At 34.6% G+C, this 15,862-nt stretch overlaps 1 protein-coding gene across 29 annotated transcripts in view; it reads right to left on the bottom strand.

The window, feature by feature from the left end:
- LOC105227083 (muscle calcium channel subunit alpha-1) overlaps nucleotides 1-15,862 on the bottom strand; it is a 133,193-nt gene that overhangs the window by 70,672 nt on the left and 46,659 nt on the right. For 25 of the 29 annotated variants that reach the window (XR_007423111.1, XR_007423110.1, XR_007423112.1 and 22 more), the window contains 7 exons: nucleotides 12,665-12,875; nucleotides 11,673-11,998; nucleotides 11,516-11,574; nucleotides 11,119-11,245; nucleotides 8,695-8,824; nucleotides 8,316-8,482; nucleotides 6,739-6,826 (listed from right to left, as the gene is read on the bottom strand). Coding sequence is in view for 26 of the 29 variants with exons in the window: in XM_049459519.1 (XP_049315476.1) it covers nucleotides 6,739-6,826; nucleotides 8,316-8,482; nucleotides 8,695-8,824; nucleotides 11,119-11,245; nucleotides 11,516-11,574; nucleotides 11,673-11,998; nucleotides 12,665-12,875 (1,108 nt within the window). In the remaining 3 variants the exon portion in view is untranslated. Of the gene's footprint in view, nucleotides 1-6,738; nucleotides 6,827-8,315; nucleotides 8,483-8,694; nucleotides 8,825-9,251; nucleotides 9,370-11,118; nucleotides 11,246-11,515; nucleotides 11,575-11,672; nucleotides 11,999-12,664; nucleotides 12,876-15,862 lie in introns of all 29 variants that reach the window. The other 4 variants (XM_049459517.1, XM_049459528.1, XM_049459529.1 and 1 more) reach the window with 2 other exon arrangements.

The following is a 15,862-nucleotide window of genomic DNA, read 5'->3' as shown; positions in this document are numbered from 1 at the left end:
TCAAAATACAGCCCATACACGGAGTCAATACTTTCGGTGTTCTGGAGCTTAACACCAACACTTTTTTTTGCCCGACTAATCTTGCATTTGTCAGTGACAAAGCTAGCCTGATCCTCTGTTATCAAACCTGCTTTTTTGGCATCCAGAAAAGCCGATGAAACAATCAAGGCCGCTGCTCTATCACTTACTCCAAATCTTTGGGCAGCTAAAGCAGTGTGTTGTAATACTAGTGTGTTTTGTTTGGTTTTAGAGGATGGAAGAGAAAATTCATCATCACCATCGTTTTTCGAAGAATCAATGTGCGACGCGCCTACATTGTTGTCGTCTGTATGAGAGTCTGGCTGATCTGAATGGTCACGTGTTCTAGCTGATACTTTTCTGGTAAGTGTTGATGTTGAATGACGTTTTGAAAGCTTTTCTTTACGTTCATTTTTCTTTGTAATCTTTTTTGTTTCAGGTAGATCAACACTTCCAATGCGACCAATTCTTGTGGTTCTCTGGTCCAAGAGAAATGGTTGTTCATTGATAGGAACTTTCCTTTCCTTTGGACAAGTGCAAGAAGAAAAATAAATGCATTTACAAGCAGCGATGTCAAATAATTTTCCGGCAGAAGAGACAAAGTCGTCTCTTTTAGAGCTCAAACCTATTGGGTTCCTTAAAAACATTTTTTTAAGAGTCAGAAATTTCTTATGGTATGTGGTGAGCATTTTTATAACTCTGGTGTGTGAAACTATCGGAATAGATGAATTTTTGAAAGTATTTTCAACCTTTTTTGCAACTATTTCTGTAACCTCTTTACTCCTAGGTTCATAGTTGTCCCCTCGGAGTCGCCCTATACGAAATCTTTCAAACAGATAACACAAAAGAACATCCTGGTAGGTAGGTAACTGGGACTCAGAGAGATTGTACGGATATATGCCAAACACAGGACATTTCTGTCTAAATTTAAATTTAGATACAGACATTTTAAGTTCTGTGTTTTGTTGAGAGAATATAAGTGATAGCACCTGGCGAAATCAACGACAAGAGTGAAGGAACTCGATGAAAAAATATTTATGTGGAGACCAGTCTGAACGTGTCGTATGGCGCAGGGAAATGAATGTAAGTGATAGAACTCGGCGAAATCACCGACAAGAGTGAAGGAACTCGATGAAAAAATATTTGTGTGGAGACCTATCCGAACGTGTCCTTTGGCGTAGGTGAATGAATGTGAGTGATAGCACTCGGCGAAATCAACGTCAAGAAGTGTGGCCGCAAGCCGATTTTCACCTTGCGCTGTGGCGCGCCGCCTTTTCGCTAGTACAAAGTTTTTTAGTGTAGACAATTTTAAATCACAGTTTCTTTAACTTCACTCTTAGTTTAATTGAGACGTCTTCCAATGAGATATGTACGATATTATAAAAACTTAACCAAAAGGCAACAATTACTTAGTATAAGGATAAAGTCGACCTGAAGGGCGGAAATCATTATATTTACAATATGGGCTAGACCAAGATGTAGACCGATTACATTAAAATTCGAGATTAAATCAGATTGAAATTAATAAAACAATGTGCATAAAGTATTTTAGGACTAGCGAAAACTTTAAATTTTTGCCATTAAAGTCCATTGCACATGGGGACTGGGTAATTAGTGAATCGTTTCACCCTATTTACGCCAATAGACTATAGCTTAGATATTTTATATATTGACCGAAATACTTATAGGATGTTAAGCCAGCCTGAAATTTGAAAATCCTTTTCTTAACTTGGGCATAAGCTAGAAGAAATATTTTATGCACATAGTTCTCAGCAAAGGATGTTTTCTTAATTATACTACTATTTTAAGCAAACGTATGTGAGTGTGTATGTTTGTTACTTCTTCACGACTGAAATGATGGAGCGGTTTTAACAAAATTTGGTATGGAGTTAGCCGGCACTCTAATTCCCATGGGAAAATTTACGAAAACGAATTGGCGGATAATGTGTGGGGAACTTTGTACATATATTTTTCAAGTAAAACGATACTTAAAATAAATGTCGTGAACTTGAGGCCCGCCTGTGCCTGGAAGAAAAGATCGCTCGGACTTTGTTCTATGTAAAAGTGACAAGGTGTGAAAGCCTCAGATAATCGGATAGAATTTATACCACAAACATAACACACTCGCTAAAAATCGTAGATGTGCAGGAAAAGGCCACTTTCCGAGAAGCATGTGAGGCGATGAGGTTGCTTGAAGATGACGGACACCGAGACGAAACGCTGAATGATGCCATGTTATGCCAGTCCCCAACTACATTTAGAGAGCTCTTTGCGATTATGATAAGTACCCGCAGACTCTCCAACCCCCGGAAATTGTGGGACATGTTTAAGAACGCTTTATGACTCGCCAATGATGTTTTAACGAAGCGTTGAAACGTATTGAAAATAAAAATTTGGCGATGGTTTGAACAGAGCCCTTGTTACTACAAGAGCAAAGGCAAATTTTCAATTTAATAACAAACCGCGTGGCGTATTTTTTCTTGGACACACCTGCAGACAATGTCAAAACTTTTTGCTGAACTTGCTGCTGGCACGGTTGCGCAAAGACAAAGTGGTTGCGCTGGCTTTTGCAACCAACCTGGTCACCTTGCTAAGTGGTAGTAGAACCGCTCACTCAGTATTCAAGCTTCATCTGAACCTTTCAAGTAAAGAAACGCAAATTTGTCACATCAGCAAAATCAATAGTCGCGGTGCTTTATTGCTATGGTGCAAATTGATGGTGTGATACGAATTTCACAATGTCGCACAAGTGAGCGACTGAAGCCCTGGTACACAGCTTGTTAGACATTCGGGGCAAGATATTCCGGTAGACGAGGTAAACGCATACCCAGAGGTTTCACCGTTTTGGGCTAAGATAGATCGGTTACATTGAGGGTTCAGGGTTCAGGGGAGGGTTAAAAGCGTATTGGTAGAAAAATGATGAGAAGTGTGGACATACACCTCAATAGACACGTTGATGACAACTGATGACGTAACTACCCCATAAACCCTGTAGAGTTCTAAAACTCCCTCGACCTATCAGAGGTACCCTCGTACAAGTTAAAACCCAAAATTGGTGTACCTGTCATACTGATGCGTAATCTATACGCTCGCAGACTGTGTAACGGCACTAGATTACATATCTGGGACGACACATCTTCCAGGCCACCATTCTTACTGGAAGAGCCACAGGAGAGACGGTTAAAACACAGAATCTTTATAATACCCACAAATTTATGCTTCCAGTCCAAACGCTACAATTTTCTTTAAAAGTGGATTTCTCTATCACAATAAACAAATGTCAAGGACAAACTCTAAAAGTAGCCGGCATTCACTTCCCACGAGTGCAACAAATCTATTTATTTATTATCTATAAATTTACATAGACACTGAGGTTCTCATATTTTTTAAAATTAAGCTTTGAAAAATTATAGTCTCTTATTAAACACTTTGGAACGAAAGATACCACTTCCTTCCTGATGTAAAGTATCCAGGTGGCCTTTAAAATCTATACTAAAATTATATTATAAAGAGAAAGATTTAATTGTTTGTTTTTTTGCATTGAATAGGCGCCAAAACTAATTGAACAAAAAGAAAAATTCTTTCACTGATGGGAAACTACACTATCTGTGGTGCAAATAGGCTATATTAAATTTTCAAAAAAGTTAGGGGTCCATACAAAAACGCCAATAATGTAACCCAAGGTGTGAAAAAATTACCAAAAAAACTTTCTTAAATCGCGAGCGCTGCGAAAATTGTTGGTTATAGAACAAAATAATGTACTACGTACTTGAAGATCATATAAGGGGTATTCTCTTGCTCTTGCAAAACCCGGTGCACGGTGCATGAATTGCAGATTTACAACGGCACAACAACAAACACACGCAGAAAAATATTTGCAAGGGCTGTAAAATATGTCGGACCAAAACCCATGTATATTTGCGTGCAATGTCACGCAAAAATAAAATTGCAACCCTGTTGTAGTTGCCATTTTACATAAAGACATTTTTCGTCGTTAAATTGTCGAGAAAGGTAAAATTTAATTAGATTTTATAATTTCTATTTAAATTATAAAGTTTTTTTTTGTTAAAAATGTATGCAGAAGGTGCGCCAATTCACAATAGCCATGCACAAGAGTCATTTACAATAAATTGACTGAATCAGTCGCTCATATATCACTAGATTCTGCAATGGGTGCTCTCGTGCCCTTGTATATTTCGGTGTAGTATTTTTGCAATCTGCAATCTTGCAAGAGCAAGAGAATACCCCTATAGTTATCTACAAAAATGTCGCGACAGCAAATGTCTATTATAGTTTTGTCAAAATAAGTATTTTTATCATCTTAAGAAATGCAGTTAATCCTTATCAAAACAAATGTCTTCATATTTAAGTGTGCTTCAATATCATTATATAAGTTTTTGAATTATTCAATTTAAACATTCCATTCGAAAGATATCACAAGTTTAAAATTGTAAGTTATTTGAAAAATATCGTATGGTCGCCGTTCAAGCTGCTAGATAGGCGGTACCATAATACTCGTAGCATTGACAGACGGAGTAGTGAAGAGAACTCCGTTGCTAACTCCCATTTACTCCTTAAAATTTTAGGAAGTTAGCTGCATTTTCGTTGGCAACATTGTTAAAAATGGCCAATAAAAAACATGCAAAACTGACAGCTTTTCTTCAATTTTTTAATAATAAAACAAGAAGTTTAATGTCATGATACAGCATACTAACTGTCAAATCGATTGCTATTGCTTTTGGGAAATTCTTTATGTGGGCATTTGATATCTTGATATTTCATTTTCAAAATAACGCCGAGCAGCTTCGAGCTCTTGAACCGTATAAAAATTTGTGGAAAATTAAAAAAATTTAGGTTAATTACTATTTAATGGGACTACTGCATTTTTACTACAAATATATGTTATCATTTTATAGGATTATTGATTTCAATAATTTTTCCAGAATACTCATTGAGCTCATAAAAAGCCGAATATCTCGAGAATTATAAATGATAGTGATCTTTACCTCGATCTTTTTTATAGCAAATAAAATTTTCTACAAATTTGCCATGTTAATTTTTTCTATAGCTCCTGTCATATATACAAAAAAAAATGCGAAATTCTTGGAAAAATCGGGTTTAAAGCCCCGTACTACCTCGCTGGTTACGGTTACGACTTTGTTACACTGGGCACTTTTGTAGAGTGAATAATTCTGAGAAATATGCGTCTAAAGTCAAAGCGATGCCATAAAATACCTTTGATCTGTAAGAATTTAAAGATAAAAACTCACGTTTGTAGTGTATTTTCTACGGAAAATTTTTACAGGCCTTGGTTCAGTTCTTAATATTAATATTAAGGGCTAAAATTTTTAGGGAATTTTTTTGGGGTATTTCCAAGGAAATTTTTTGACGGGACTGAAAAAAATTAATACTTCAATAAAAAAAAAACTACCCTAATATATATATATATACATATATGTGTATATATATGTATATAAGTATATACATTAAATTCGTATAGCAGGTAATTCAACCGAAAAGAAAATACGAGTACATATAATTGCTTCTAATTGATTTTCACCTGGTTTTTCCTGGTTTTGATTCTTGCAAGTTGCACCCGAACTTAGCTCTTCCTTACTTGTTAATATTGAATTATATCCAGGCAGACAGAGTAATCGAGTAACCGTTGTACATCATCTGTTAATCAGTCCTCTGCTCGTTATCATTAGGCACTGTTGCCAAAAATCTTTTATTTCAAAAGTAGCACCAAAATTTGCATGTTAAATTCGATACAAGTTCGGCTAGTATTCGTTAAAAAATAATATTTAATGAAGAATTTTTGTCATTTTGAATGGCTCAAATGACAAAGTAACATATCGTATATATATACTGTTTATTAAGCGCTGATGAAGTCTTCTCTTCTGTCATGACTTTTTCTATGAGCCTACATTTACATATTTATAATCTTGTGGATTCACTGCTTTCGCGAATAGGAGGCAACTACTATTTATCTTTAAATAATAACTCAAACTCCAATTAAAATTTTTGAATTGAATTGAATAGCTTTGTTTCATAAAAATACTAATACTGAACCATTTATTAATATGAAATTAGTACTGTTAAAAATGTCGATTTAAGAGTATTAATATACACTTAAGTACAAAATTTAAAGCTTACATATGTCAACTATTCTTACTCTACAAAACATTTTACAATATATTATATATACGCGATGAATAATAAATAACATAAAATTACAGCAATATGTACATGTTATATACTAAATACGAAATAGTTAATATTCATTGCATTGCATAAAATTAATTAGGTATTACTCTTCGACTGTCTTAAATGCTGAACAGCATACTGTTCACTGTATTGTTGGGCACATAATAATAATTTCTTTTGGTCAAGTAGCCCCTTGCAAAATTATTTAATTAAATATGTACTTGCGTAGCGTCTTTATAAAAAATAGTAATAAATAAATAAAAATATACATAAACATATATATGTATACCAAGAGCTTAGTGATACTAAATAGAAACAAGCAGATTTCCTTAGGTTTAGCCAATGCGTTTCACAAATCATACAGATTTATTTTTTAACGAACAAAAATAAGAATAATAATAAAGTATTTTATATGTATTGCTATCTTGTAATTTAATTGTTAAACATAACTCAAAATGTTATATAACTATGGAATAATATTCAATTCAATATTAATAGGCACTTTTTCCTTACCTTGAGTCCTTTGGCACGATTAATGGCACGCAGAGGCCTTAAAACACGAAGTACTCTTAATATTTTCACGAATGAAATCGCATTCGAACTGTGAATAAAAACGAAAAACAATTCGTTTAGTTTTAAAATGTAATGTAAAAGAAAGAGGGTTTCTCAATTGAATTTCAGATATAAATTATATTTTTAAGTTATATATTTGTACCTTTGACCAGCAAACGGGAACTTGACCGTTGAATATGCTGGGACCGATATACACAACGTGCACGTGGAAAAAAGATTTTAATTTTTTGCATTATAAACAAAAGAACTGAATTCATGAAAATCATTGGAAAAAAATGTCATGACTTTTTCGGCGATCTCTCGCTCAGGCCAAAGGCTTTTCAACCGATTTAGTGTAAGAACAAAGCATTTTAACAGGGCGTACGCTCCTTACAACATACATACGTATGTATCTGAACTATCTGATTCCATTCCTTACAGTTGAACTAAAAAAAAATTGTAACTTTTAAGCTGCAACTAATACCATGTTCAGACCGAAAATTTAAAGGGATTAGATTACAGTTAATTACATTCACTAATCAGCCCGTTCTCACTGCCGTTAGAAAGATCAAAAATCATCTGTTATTGTCATTCAAGAATTCACAGCGCTTAATATTTATCAAAAGAAAAGATTGTCATATAGTATTTTGAAATAAAAGCCGTCGTGTTTTTAAGTATTTACCATATAATAGAAATAATGGATGCATTTTTTCATTTGTTAAGTCGATTTTCAGGGGAAATTAGATTCATTGCTTTAAAAAAAATTGTTCGTTTACATTTTTTTCCTTTGTAGTGTCTAAATCAGCTGTGATAATGTAACAGATTTTCAATGCTGACAAGTAGATGGCGCAAAATCAGAGTCGCACAGAGAGATTTTGCGTGGATCAGTTTCAAATCATTTCAATGAAGTGATTTGGAATTGTCATTTTTGTATGGCGAAATCTTGATAAATTTATAAGATTAGTGAGATAAACCACTCAACAGCCGAAATCGTGTGAATAAGTGTCGGTCTGAACATGGTATAAGAGTAACAATATGATAATCTTGTATATTTTTCGTATATTTAAAACAATTTAAAAATGAATGAATTTTAATGTTAATAATTGCAAAAAGTCAAAAAATCACTTAAGTAAGTACAGTTATTTACGTCTATTATTATTTGCGTATGATAAAAATGTATTGTTTGGCAGGCGAATTTCTTTTTTGCGGACGTAGTTTTAAAGGAAAAATGATGAACATTTAGAGGCTCTGGTAGTTAAATATAAGCAAAAGAATGAAAGTACTCGTGAAATACGTTATTGAAAAACACATATCCCATCATCAAGGCGGGCTAACCGATAAAAGACAAAAAAATGAAATAAGACTGTCCGTATGGACAATGCAATAAAGGCTAAAGGGGGGCAGTGTGACCAAATGGTCAAATTCAAACCACCTCCCTGTACAAGTTTTTGTTTTAGGTTCACTGTAACTCTTCGTATATCTATATATAATGTTTTTAAGTATTGTAAGTCCGTAACACATTCTTACGAGAAACTTACCTGGACTGCATTGATATTAAGGAGACGCAGACTACAAGTAAATCAAGAAGATTAAATGCAGATCTACAAAAGGCTCCGTCGTGCAACACAAAGCCATATGAAATCAATTTCAGTAACAGTTCTATTGTGAAGACACCCGTGAAAAAAACATCAAATTTGTTTAGTACCTGTAAAATAAAAAAATTAAGTATACAAGTGACTTTTCACTGGTTGTGTTTTTGGTTTAAAACTATGTATTCTAGTCGAGAAAAAAGTTAACGTGATTGTATCTAAATGTTTTCCAATGTAGTATATTGAAAGTAGTTAAGGTGGATCGTATTTCAATCAGATTCAGATCATAAAACCAACTTATATTTTAATACTAATACTTTTATCATACTTTGTTGCGGTCGGCGTTTGGCCGTAGTGGGTCCTCTGCTGCCAACATTGCCGATGAGAACATAATGCAGCACAATATAACATTTCCAAAGTTGCTGTGATTACAAAGCCAGTGACAAAATACACGAAACCTGTTCAATTCAGAAAAAAAATCGGTAAGTCCTTAAAAGGTGCAGTAAGTTATTTCTTTGTTCTGCGTGTAGGAAAGTGTGCTAAATACCATAAATAAAACTCATAGTAGTAAATACATATAAACATGCAACTAATATGTGATACCCTTCTTTGTATTCTTTACATTGATGGTATTCAAATCTTTAAATATTATTTTTAAACAAATTCAACTCAAGACACATAGGTTTGCAATAGGTACATACTTGTAATGAAATTTTGACCTATTTAGTAGACAAGCTCACGGTTAAATGACGGACGCGACAAACAAACTTATTACCTTAAAAAAAAACAATATTATACGCCTAGCTAAGGCTAGAATAAGGCTGGTCTTGCAATTTTAAAAACAACAAAGCAACATAAACAAAAATCAACAAATAATTTAAAAACCTGTTTGATTGAGACATTATGAAGAAAGACGAACCCTCTGGAATGGGCTGAATTTTTGTAGCTGTATTGACTTCAGACATGCGTCTTGGTCTGGCTGTATTCACATCTTCATCGTCTTCTTTGCATTTATGTATTTAAATGGTTTAGTGTTCGAAGTTTTAGATGTTATTCCAAAGTTGTTTGCAATCAAACCATTTTTGAAAATAAAATGTTATGTAATTTGGAATAACAAATAAAAAAGTTATAAATATATGTTTAGATAGAAAATAAAGTTATATTAATAGCGGGATTCTGTAACCAGTCTCTAGTCTCTATTTGAGAGATTTTGAGGCAAAGTCTCAATTTGAGACTAGTTACTATTCACTAAACAGTCTCTAGCGTTAGTCAAAATATTGAGACCTGGTAGTTAGCCGGTCACAAAACTAAAAAGAGCTCTTGTCTGCCATTTTGAATATACTGAATAGAGATCATCATAGATATTAATCGATTGTAGTATTTTTAATATTTTGTAAGCAACTCAAACACGAAAAAGTTAAAAATGAATAAATTTTACATAAATTTCGTAAATATTATGAAACAAAGTCAACAATATATATTTTCATTTTTATTGATAACTATGTTTTTTGACGATGTTATAGAAATTTTAATATTTGTTATCGACATATTTATTTCCATTCAAGTGTAAAAACATCTCTGAATGATGAAATGTAATAGATTTTGTGACTGTCACTTACAGAATAGCAAAATCGTCTCAAGTCTCAAAAATTGTCTCTAACTTAAAATCTCAAATTTAGAGACTTGAGACTGTCTCACGTTACAGAATCGCACGGTAAATAGCAATATTATATATGGGGTATTCCATACCAAATCGACCACTTTTGAACCCGACCCCTTTAGATTTTGCTGAAACTTATCCATCCTTTTCTACCCTTTGAAAAACATTTTTGAGAATTTTTTCAAAATTATTATTATTTTATATAATTGGTCGTGTTAAATTTTTTTGAGTATTTTTTCGAAAAGTTCATTCAAAAACAAAAATTAAAAAAAATGGTCCCCAAAAGTCAATTTCTACAAAAGTTATGGCTATTTGAACATAAAAAAGCCTTTTTTTTTAGCAAAAAATAGCAAAATTCGTAACTTTTTTGAAGTTGGACAAAAAATTTTGAAAAAATTCTCAAAAATGTTTTTCAAAGGGTAGAAAAGTATGGATAAGTTTCAGCAAAATCTAAAGGGGTCGGGTTCAAAAGTGGTCGATTTGGTATAGGAATACCCCATATACAAACCAAAACTTTATGAAACTTACTTACTTACTACTACTTACTTTTTTTTTTATTCTTAGTGTAATATGATATTATAGGGCTAATTTGGTTTGTTTTACGGCAGGGTATATACAAATATAACTTTTTTTAGTCCATAATTGAACACTAAATTTTGTCAGGAATACTTAACTTATAACTAATTAATTTTACGAGAACATTATACCTAGTATTTAAAAGAAGCAATAAAGTATTGACATTGTGTTGACAGCATAAATATCCTTGGACATTAGTTCGCAAAATATGTTTCCCAAAAGAAAGATTCGGAACACTTTAGTTGAAATATGGAACTAAGTGTTGATATTATTAAATCCATTGATTTTAGAATGTATAATTTATATAACCACAATCTCAATGTGAAATATTGATGTAATATTTTCAATGTGTTAAAATTATTCGTACAGTAGAATTGAAGCAATATTATGTATTAGTTCGTTTTATTTTTGCAACACTGTGTGTGGTTTAGTGTGTTAATGTATTGGAATAGGTATGCTACAACACATGCAAAGGAACAATTTTTAATTACTTTATGTTTGTGTGTTTCTAATTACCTGTTTGTGTTACTAAATATAAAAAATGAACTTCCTCTTGGCATTGGTTTTTTAGTCTTCTTAATGCTGATTTCAGAGAGACGTCGAGGTCGTGCAGTTGCTCTAGGTGTTACTTCGGAACGGGATTCTAAACATTGTTAAGGATTTTAATGACAATGAATAGGGTAAGCAGCGTTTAAGTTTTATAAAAGTTACTTGGGAAAGCATTTATGGCCCTAATTCATACATGTACATGTAATTGTATAACTATTTGTACAAACGTATTTCAAAATAATGTCTTAAAATATATATATTTTCTTAAACCATATTTTAGAATTATACTATTTAACATCTTAACTAAATGAAATGCATAAAAAACCAACTTTTCCCATTTAATACACATTTGTTGAAGACTTACCTTCTAGTTCCTCATCGCATATTTCGTCCTCTTCACCTTCAGAAGGAGTATCCTCATCCCTGTTATTATATTTTCGAGAAAGTATTTAAATACTCAGAAACTTAATAAAATGGCTGTATACCGCCAGGAGTCAAAAACTTCACAAAGTTGAACTTACAATTTTTCTATTTCAATACAATGTCCGTCCAAATCCATTTCAATATTCATATTTTCCTCTTCTGCACCTTCAATGATTGGAGTGGGGCTGTGTGATTTGTTATTTTTACCATCATCAATTTCTTCTTCCTTTTCGATTGTTGTTAAAGAATCTGCATCAGCAAGATTATCAACAGCAATAGCCAAAAAAACGTTCAGCAATATATAATTGCCGCATATGAATAAAATTATAAAATAGATGCATGCCAATGCACCAAATGTTTTTATTCCTCCGTAGGCAAGTATTCCGTCATACATAACCACATTCCAATCTTCACCAGTAAGAATCTGAAACGTAAATTTTACAAACGTATCAAATTCGTTACGCGTTAATTTTAGAACACCCTTTGCGAATTCGCGTATTTAGTCTACATAGGTACGTATTCGTATTTGTTCTATGTATAATCAAGCTTTTTCGGATGTTGTTTTTGCAAATTATTAGGTGTGTGGGCTTTTTACGAGCTACATCGGTATTAGCACCACCATTCGAAACTAGACTTATACAATAGTTAAATTTAGTATATGGGGGATAGAAAAAATAGTAGACGAATTCTATACACTTTTAGCACTATTCACATTATTATTAGGAAATTTTCTGTACAAAGCAAAACTCAGGTACTCATATTCAGTATCTGAGGGTCCGGGATTCTTATAGTTCGTTTGCAATAATTTGCAGATGCCACACTTCGATGTACAAATAGTGCTGTGAAACTGAACCTTTAAACAAATTCTTTTGACTTAGCTAAATGCAAACAAAAGCTTTTGACTTGGTAAAGGTAAATAAAAGGGGCATTGTTCTCATAAATTGTAAACAAAAATGTCAAATATGTGAATTCATCTCAAAATGAGTGATGTATAGGTTTGTGAGGGCTGCACCAATTTCATAATTTTCATTTGCATATTCGCTGTTTCAGGCTAAAATTTAATTATATTAAAATAGTGTACAAATATTACCTGAAATACAGTTAATAAACTTTGCCAAAAGCAATCGAAATTCCAACGAGGTTTTTCTTCTGATGGTTTAAAATTAAACTTCCCTCCAAAAACTTGCATACCCAAAAGAGCAAATATTACTATAAAAAGAAATAGCAATAACAAGAGGGAAGCGATTGACTGTATTGAATTCAACAAAGATGCCACAAGATTGGAAAGAGATCGCCAATACCTGAAAAGAAAATAATTATGATGAACTACGTATTAACTGTATGCCGTTAAATAAGTATTCAAACAAACAAATTGACGTTCTAAACCAGGCCTGTCCAACATACGGCCCCCGGGCCACCATCCGGCCCGCATAGGCCATTCACCCGGCCCGCCATCTCTTAGAGTCTTTGGACATCCCAGTTGTATAGGTTTGCTTCTATATGTTTACATGTGTGTGTGTCAATTAAAAAACTTACTCTATTGCAAGTAAAACAGTGCTCCCTGTAGTAAATAAAATAAGCAGTTGATAAGAAAGAGTACCTATAAACTACTGTGCTTTGCAAGTGCCTACAAATTGGTTTAAATCTCATGAGTATATCAAGCAAAACGCGTACATGTACAAAAAGAAAACAAAACAAAAGAAGCGTGTCATATGGCACGAACTGATTCAAATAGCGCAACAACAAATTCATGAGAAATATTTTCGTCACAAACATCAGCACGAGCTGATGGGAAAACTTGTGTATTTGTTTTTTCGCATTCTCGCTCCAGCAAATTTTGTGAAAAAAATAGCAACAACATTCATCATTTTTTCTTATGATCCGTTAACCAGGAAGTAATAGGAAATCCTATGCAAAAAAATGATAATTTGGGAGCGATAAAAAAACAAATTGTTTTTGTTCTCGCACCACAAATTTAATTTTTGGAAAGCCTTTGCATTTGTTTTTGTACAAATTAATATACATAATATTAATTACATACAAATTAATATAATATCAATTACATACAAATTGTTTGAAAAATAAGTAATTAGTAAGTGATGGATAAAGTAGTGCAGACAGTTAATTTTATACGCGCAAGAGGGCTTAACCACAGACAGTTCCAGGCTTTTCTGGCTGATGTCGGTTCAGATCACGAAGACATTGTATACTTCAGTCGCGTTCGCTGGCTCAGCAGAGCAGCTACACTAAATTCTATTCCCTGCTGGACGACTTAAAGATTTTTCTTGACAACAAAGACCAAGAAATTACTTTCCTTACTGATGAGCAGTGGTTGGCTGATCTGGCTTTCCTGGTTGATATAACTAAATATCTTTCTGATCTTAACTTGAAACTGCAAGGGTAAGACCAACTATGCACACAGTTATACGAACTCGTTCTAGCTTTCACAAAAAAGCTTTTGTTGTTGGAAAAGCAGCTGAAACAAAAGCAGTTGATTCATTGGGAGACCTTATCTACAAGAAAGCAAGCTACCTTGGATTTTGACAAGTATGTACGTGTTGATGTTACAAAGATTAAGGAACGAGTTTGACGACAGATTCGCAGACTTCAAATCACAAACTCCCTGCATGAAAGTGTTTCAAAAATTGAATTTACAGCTGGAGTTAATAGAATTGCAAAGCAGCTCTCATCTAAAAACAGCAACCAGATCGATCATGTTGTGATAGACGGAAGACACGTCTCCAGTGTTTTAGTTCTGCTCTCTGAGAGCACTCGTCAACAACTCAGTATAAGGGAACTGTGGGACGGCATTTCAAACTCCTTACGTACAGCTGCAACCGAAACTATTGGTTTTCGGAAAGTGCAAAAGAACAGCTGGTACGACGAGGACTGCCGTGTCGCAGCGGAGAGAAAACAGGCTGCCTACCTCGCAACGTTACGATTGACCACGACACGTGTGGGATGGGATAGATACCGAGAATTGAAGAAAGAAGCGAGACGCATTTGCAGACAGAAAAATAAAGAGGACGAAATGCGTGAGTATGAAGAACTTGATGAGCTGGCTGACAGGGGTAATGCTCGAAAATTCTACGATAAATTGCGGCGGCTAACAGAAGGTTTCAAGACCGGAGCGTACTCTTGTAGAACCCTAAAGGTTACCTAGTCACCGATGCCCAGAACATACTTAAATTATGGAGGGAACACTTCTCCAGCCTGCTGAATGGCAGTGAACGTACAACGCCTGGAGAAGGGGAACCCGATTCCCCAATCGATGACGATGGAGCAGACGTTCCATTGCCTGACCATGAAGAAGTTCGAATAGCAATTACTCGCCTGAAGAACAACAAAGCGGCGGGGCCGATGGATTGTCGGCCGAGTTATTCAAACACGGCGGCGAAGAACTGATAAGAGCATGCATCAGCTTCTTTGCAAAATATGGTCGGACGAAAGCATACCCAACGATTGGAATTTAAGTGTGCTCTGCCCAATCCGCAAACACGGAGACCCCACAATCTGCGCCAACTACCGCGGAATAAGGCTCCTCCAGGAGGAGAAGTATAAGGTTCTATCGAGCGTATTGTGTGAAAGATTAAAGCCCACCGTCAACAAATTGATTGGACCTTATCAGTGTGGCTTTAGAACTGGCAAATTAACAACGACCAGATATTAACCATGCGCCAAACCTTGAAAAAGACCCGTGAAAGTGAATCGACACGCACCAATTCTTCGTCCATTTCAAAGCTACTTTCGACAGCTCGAAAAGCAGCTGCTTTTATGCCGCGATGTCTGACTTTGGTATCCCCACAAAACTAATCCGGCTGTGTAAACTGACGTTGAGTAACCCCAAAAGCTCTGTCAGGATCGAGAAGGACCTCTCCGAGCCGTTCGAAACCAAACAAGGTTTCAGACAAGGCGACTCCTTGTCGTGCGACTTCTTCAATCAGCTGCTTGAGAAAATAATTCGAGCTACTGGACTTAATCGAGCAGGTACAATCTTTTATAAGAATGTACAGCTGCTGGCGTATGCCGATGATATTGATATCATCGGCCTCAACACCCGCGTCGTTAGTTCTGCTTTCTTCAAACTGGAGAAGGAAGCAAAACGAATGGATCTGGAACAAGGGCAAGACGAAATATCTTCTGTCATCAAACAAACAGTCGTCGCACTCGCGACTTGGCTCTCGTCTATCTTGGAACCAGGGTAAACACCACCAATAATGTGAGCCTGGAAATCCAACGCAGGATAACACTTGCCAACAGGCTGAGTAGGCAATTAAGAAGCAAAGTC

This window comes from Bactrocera dorsalis, chromosome 6 (assembly GCF_023373825.1).
Source record: "Bactrocera dorsalis isolate Fly_Bdor chromosome 6, ASM2337382v1, whole genome shotgun sequence".
NCBI classification, from domain to species: Eukaryota; Metazoa; Arthropoda; class Insecta; order Diptera; family Tephritidae; genus Bactrocera; species Bactrocera dorsalis.
Note: the sequence above shows the minus strand (reverse complement) of the source record. Positions and strands in the feature narration are given on the sequence as shown.